This window comes from Triticum dicoccoides, chromosome 6B (assembly GCF_002162155.2).
Source record: "Triticum dicoccoides isolate Atlit2015 ecotype Zavitan chromosome 6B, WEW_v2.0, whole genome shotgun sequence".
In the NCBI taxonomy this organism is placed as follows: Eukaryota; Viridiplantae; Streptophyta; class Magnoliopsida; order Poales; family Poaceae; genus Triticum; species Triticum dicoccoides.
The window spans coordinates 687,371,868-687,377,767 of NC_041391.1; the positions used below are offsets into that span (position 1 = coordinate 687,371,868).

Consider the following 5,900-nt stretch of genomic DNA (forward strand, 5'->3'; position numbering starts at 1 on the left):
GTAGCATTGGGTATTGCAGAAACAATGTTATTGGCGACGACGTTGGTGAAGACCGGTCGAAGCAGACGACGTTGAACATTCCAGTACGTTGTGCTGCCCGACTTGGATGAAAGACGACCTGTGATGGCAAACTTGAGCAATCTGGCGAACTGCTTTCCCAAACCCTAATTCGACCTCTCCCGGTGCAGGGTCACAAAGGCGAGAGGTTCCGGAGACCCACCCTCCCGCTCGCCAATGCACACCGGCAGTCAACATGCAGTATATTACAGTGGCAGCGCAAGCTGCGAGATGAGGCAAAACCCTAGATTTTCTCGGTGTGTCTTTGGGCGTGGCGGGTAAGTCGTATTTATAGGAGAACGAGGCGATATCGAGTCGTGATCAAGATCTCGAACTGACTTGGTTTTCAAGTCGTAAACTTACCGAACAAGAAAAGAATGAACTTGTCTGTCGAGATATCAGAAAATGAAATGGCAAAAGGAATCTGCGGTCTTTAACTTGTGTGCCAAAACATCAAACAAATAAAGTGGCAAAAGTAATCCGCGCTGCCGCAAGGCTATGGACTAGATTTTGGTGGACCATTCACGCGCATGTCGCATGCCCGTGCCCTTCACCCGGCCCCGGCCTAGGCCAGGCGAAGCAAGCACACACGTGTGGTGTCTCTTTCCGTCCTCATACCCATCACTTAGTAGAGTGGCAAGACTCCACTATTTAGGTTGGTCTCATACCTCCTCTACTTTCGAGGTGAGACTAAAGATTGCACCTCCACTTGTGATTTACACATGGGCCTTTGAGATTTACATTAGAAATTTCAGAAACTCTTCATGGGCCAAGCCCATTTATTAACTCATTACAAACTGGTTGTTGGAAGAAACATGACCATGGTACCCGCTGAACTTTATTTACACAGTACAATCAAAGTCGCTCACATACAAGACCTTACACTCACCGAACTTATTCACATTGGAATCCTAATTCAGATCTTCATGGAGTCGATGGCTAGTTTCCCTGTTGCATAAGTGTCAAAGAATTTCGCTAGGTAGTCCTTGCTCTTCATCTTCCTGTACCGTCTAGGTCTCTTGTCATCCACCAGCTCTGGCACCGGCTCAATCTCCGACTCCAGGTCCAAGGCGTAGAACATCACCGATGACAAGCGCTCTTTCTCCGCATTGGTCACGACCCTATGCACCAGGCTTTTGAACAACCCGTTGCTCACTACCTGCATACATGCACTAGGATGAAACAGAGAGATGCATATATCTTAGCTTGACAATGTACAAGACAAGATCATACAAAGTTACAAACTATATAGGCAGCTGCCTACGGACACAATAAAGTTACCTCCATTACATCCCCTATGTTCACAACCAATGCGTTTGGGACGATGGGCACGTTGTACCATATGTCATTCTTCTGGAGCTGGAGCCCGCTAACGTCATCATCAATGAAGTTGACCGTGATCATCGAAGCATCGGTATGGGGCTTAAGGCCTAAGACATGGTCCGGCTTGGGGCATCGAGGGTAGTAGTTGATTATAGCTTGGGTTAAGGACTTCTCGCCGAGCATGGTTGTCAAGTATTCCTCCTGTAAATTGAGAAGCTTGGCTAGGTTTTGCAGGATAAGGATTGCCACCGCTCTGCACCGGACCGTGTACTCACATAGAATGTCTCTGCGCAACATAATATACTATGATGATAAGAGAAATGTATTGAATCGGTTACTCATCAGTTTAGGATTTTTATCATGGATTGCAATTTGAAAATATACTCATCAATCTACATTGATATGTTATGACCTGGTGGCCCTTTTTATTGACTTGTAAGAAAAACTCAAAACTTGGTACTAAAGCAAGGACATCTTGGACCATTCTCATATGCATGCTTAGTCACATCAAGACAAAGAACATAATTTCTCAGCCATATTACTTCTTGAAATGCAGCCAATGGGGTCCAGGCACAGTCCGAATGGAAGTTCATTCATCGGAGTAGTGCCAAGCAAGAAAGTGCTTAGAGGCCCAAAATGCCTTTAGGAAGATCAGATAGTAAGACGAGCTACTTTTTCCTTCTTTCATTCCATCTGTCCTTGTATGCTTGGGTGAAGTCATAAGCGGATTATTACCATTTAGATGCATAACTGGTTGTATAGGTTTCATGACAAGTCTAAGATTTATTTTGACATTATACTATAATGTTGATATTCTGTATACATAAGTGGATTGAATAAAGATTAAAAGATTTAGCTGCACGTTTTTTTGGAAGGATATGTATTTCTTTTTTTCTTTTTCTTTTTTGCGGGAGAAGGATATGTATTTCTGAATTAACATAGATATATAGTATATGTTGATTCCAGTGGAAACCTAAAAATGCAACTACTTACACTGTTTTTCGTTGAATCTCAATGCCAACAAGTCGGAGTTTCCAACTCCACGAACCAGGGGCGAATCTACTAGGGAGGCTTTAAGGCCTTGTACAATGGGAGATGCTTAGGGGAGATGCTTAGAGAAATAAATCAAATTTTTCTTAAGCACCGGTGCTTATTTGTACAGGATAGACGCTTAACTAAGCATCTCTCAGGTAGAAATAGGCACCGGTGCTTTAGAAAAATTCGGTTTATTTTTCTAAGCATCTCTCTAAGCACCTCCCATTACAAGGCCTGAGAGGCTTGAGCCCCCAAGGTTTTTACTACTAGTCTTAAGCCAACCTTAGCCACTTGGCAGCCCAACCCAACACATTTTCGCATGATACAGGCTTGCCTAAGCTTTGAGCTCACCCTGCGTTTTTTGTCTAGATTCGACACTGCCACGAACAGATCATGGCAAAAACCTAGAGGGCACGTACCTGAAAGAAGGTGGCTGCGTTGGCCACAGTGCATAGGCTCTCTCCGACGCGGGTTCCACCAGGAGGCTCAGCCGGTCGTTCCAGTCAAGGACCTGATTTTCCACCACGACCATGTCGTTGCCGTATCCATCCGAGCTCATCTTCTTGTCGTCGACAATGTTCGAGTACTTCTGTTTCTCTTCTAGTGGAAGCCTGAAGAGCTCCCTCACAGCCTTCATCACCTCGGCAAGAAAATTAGGATCCATTCCATGTCCAACGGCCTGGAGAAAGATCGAAATGACCACTTCATCATCGCATCACATGACGACAAGAAAACCGAAAGAAGTTTGAGAATAAAATTTACCAGGAAGAGGTCCCAGTTCTGCAAGGCGGACTGCAGCTTGGCGAGCTCGTCGGGGCTGTCGGCAGACAGCCGGCTGAGGTCGACGACGGGGATGGGCTCGGGCATCTCAGAGACCGCCGCGGCTGGACGGTCCTGCTCGGGCACCACGTACTGGCCCGGCGGCTCCTGCACGCCGCCGGCCACCAGCTCCTGCACGATCGGGGGCACCTCGCGGATCTTGAATTGTTGGCCGTATGACATGGTTGGTTACTTGTTGCTTGGTTGTTACTGCTGTTAGTGCTGAGCTCCCGCTTTGGCAGTTCTATATGTAGGCATGAAATGTCCCTGCCTTGTCGTGTTTCTCCTGGGCGCAGGCGCGCAGCACAGCAGCATGCGGGCTTGAAGGCTTGGCTTTGTCTGTTGGACGATCATGCGTGTAGCATTCAGCGGACGACGGCGGCAGTTGGACGCGCGAGCACGGCTACAGCGGCCAGCGGCACCGCCTGGACGGACGTGGAGCTGGAGATCATTCAGTGACGTGAGAGATTGGTGACCATTTGAACCAGAACGGTGGCGCTCCAGCGGTCGACGTTTCCCTCCCGGGTCTGGCACGTACCGCCTGCCTCCCTGCGTGGCTGGACGACACGTATCCTTTGTGTCACCGAGCTCACCTGCATCTGGATGGATGAACGGTAAGTTCGAAAACAATAGCAAAAGAAACGAATAATGTTTAGCAACAACATGTTTGGGTGTCCTATAGCTGCGTGTGAAATTTCGTGAAGAAATAGCTTTATGGTGCTCTACGCACAAGTTACACAAGATCGGTGCTTCAAAAAGCTTCAAACTAATTAGACTTGAGCAGCGAATTTGACAGACCATCATGAATGTCAAACCTGTTACTCCTTTTGCTACATTGTTTGCAATTTTTTGTCGGTAATTTAGATCATCCCCAACCGACCCCAAAAACTAGGCCACGCATTAAAATCCGTTTTTTGGGCGTCGGAAAGCTCCGGCGGAAGCTGTAAAACAGTGTGCGCGCAAAAAAGGGTTTGGCGCGCGCTGATGAACGCTATCAAAATCTACAAATTTGAGGCGCCGGATTATGCGCGCTTCATAATTTACACTGCTTGTTCTTTTAGGCGCACGTTTTTTAGCATCTGCTAAAGCAATGTCGGGTTCGACGCAATAAAAATGCTACAGCGATGCACTAAAATTACTTTAGGGCACGAATTTTTTGTGCACCTGTTGAAGATGCTCTTACCAAGCTGACCGCTTGATTGGCTGGTGCATGTGAGCTCGGGAGCAACAACATCATGTTTGTCGTAAGCCTTATCTTTTAATCAATGCAACATTGTTCACAAGGAAAATACTCTCACCTTCTTCGTTGTGAAGTTGTCAAGTTGCCAAGATCGTCTATCCGTAGTAAGCCTTATCTTTTAATCAGTGCAACGTTGTTCTCAAAACTTGCCTTGGATACTCTCACCCTCGTCATTGTTACAAGTTGCCAAAACACTCTAGCCGTTGTAAGCCTTTAGATCACTTTCTCTTCTTCTTCTCTCTCTCTCTCTCTTTTATTTGAGTGAATTTTCAAACTATTCATCAAGATCAAGGTGGTATAAAGAACATCAAAAGTAACAAAAATTAATTCAGGTATATAGACCACCTAGTTTTTTCGACAAAGAGGATTTTCCCGGCCTCTACATCAAAATGAAGCATGAAGCCATTTTATTGATCTGAAGTTCCACCTAGTGACGACTACAAAGCACTAAAGTGAGTCGAATGCACGCCATCGTCATCACCCCTCCTTCACCAGAGACGGGCAAACCTTGTTATAGTAGACAATCAAAAATCGTCGTGCTAAGGCTTCATATGATCAGCGCGGCGACTCGCTTGGCACCCCCCTCCCCCCGCCGCCAGCCGGACCCCGTGGCGTGTCTTCCTCATCCTCGTCCGCGGTCGGCGTGTCGCCCTCCCTCGTCCCGTCTCCCCCCGCTCGTGCAGCGCTCCGGACGTGGGCTCGCGGTAGGCCGATTGGGCGGCGGCCGAGGACCTCGCTGACGCGGCTGCGGCGGAGGCCGAGCTGCGACCAGCGGTGCGCCACTTTGGCGACCGTCTGGCAGAGGCTGTGGCCACGGAGCTCACCTTCCTTTCGCCAGATGGAGTCCCCCTGGTTAGTCCCCTTCCCACCTCGTCCTCTCTGTGGCAGACCCGCGATCCCGTCGCGCACAGTGGTAGGGGTCGTCGTCCAAGGGCCTGGGGCGTGGTTGGTCGGGACGACCTCGGCGCAGCAACTCGGTCTTGGCGTCGCCTGGTGGGTTCCGTTGATCGGCTCGGTGGCGTCGAGGCGGGTCAAGGCGCGACCTTGCCGCCTCTAGCTTCGTTTCTTGCCCTGGACGGCCCCCTCCAGTGTTGCACGCTCTGTCCTTTCGCGTGTTTTGGTCATCGCCATCGGTGGCTGGCCGCCTGGGAGCTGGCCAGCTTACGCCGCCACGCAGACCCTGGATGTCTGTACGCGAGGAAACCCTTCCCTCCCATCCCACGATGGTGCATGGTGGGTTGGGCCGGTGTTTGGTCCGTGGGTCGCAAGTGCCGGGCGTGACTCTGCCCCTGCCCAAGGGGTGGTGTTGGGCCTGGCCTGTGGGGTGGGGTTGGGCTTGTCCTGCGGCCTGGTGGAGACGGATGGGTCGTTTGTGTCTCAGGGCCAGTCGGGTGGAGTAACCCTAGGGACTCCCCCTGTTACCTGC

The 5,900-nt window shown here is 49.5% G+C and overlaps 1 protein-coding gene across 1 annotated transcript; it reads right to left on the reverse strand.

Annotated features, from left to right (window-relative positions):
* Positions 1-766: 766 nt before the first annotated feature.
* LOC119321506 (protein SRG1-like) lies at positions 767-3,417 on the reverse strand. Its single transcript, XM_037595156.1, has 4 exons — positions 3,178-3,417; positions 2,835-3,094; positions 1,339-1,666; positions 767-1,216 (listed from the first exon to the last, which is right to left on the reverse strand). Exons 1-4 carry the CDS (start codon positions 3,415-3,417, stop codon positions 974-976), a joined length of 1,071 nt encoding a protein of 356 aa, XP_037451053.1. The 3' UTR covers positions 767-973.
* Between the last annotated feature and the right edge of the window lie 2,483 nt (positions 3,418-5,900).

Excerpts from the sequence above, each read along its gene's own strand:
- LOC119321506 (XM_037595156.1), bottom strand. The coding sequence starts at position 3,417 with ATGTCATACGGCCAACAATTCAAGATCCGCGAGGTGCCCCCGATCGTG. Across the intron at positions 3,095-3,177 it reads AGAACTGGGACCTCTTCCTG|GCCGTTGGACATGGAATGGA; the intron begins GTAAATTTTATT and ends ATCTTTCTCCAG. Across the intron at positions 1,217-1,338 it reads ACATAGGGGATGTAATGGAG|GTAGTGAGCAACGGGTTGTT; the intron begins GTAACTTTATTG and ends GCATGTATGCAG.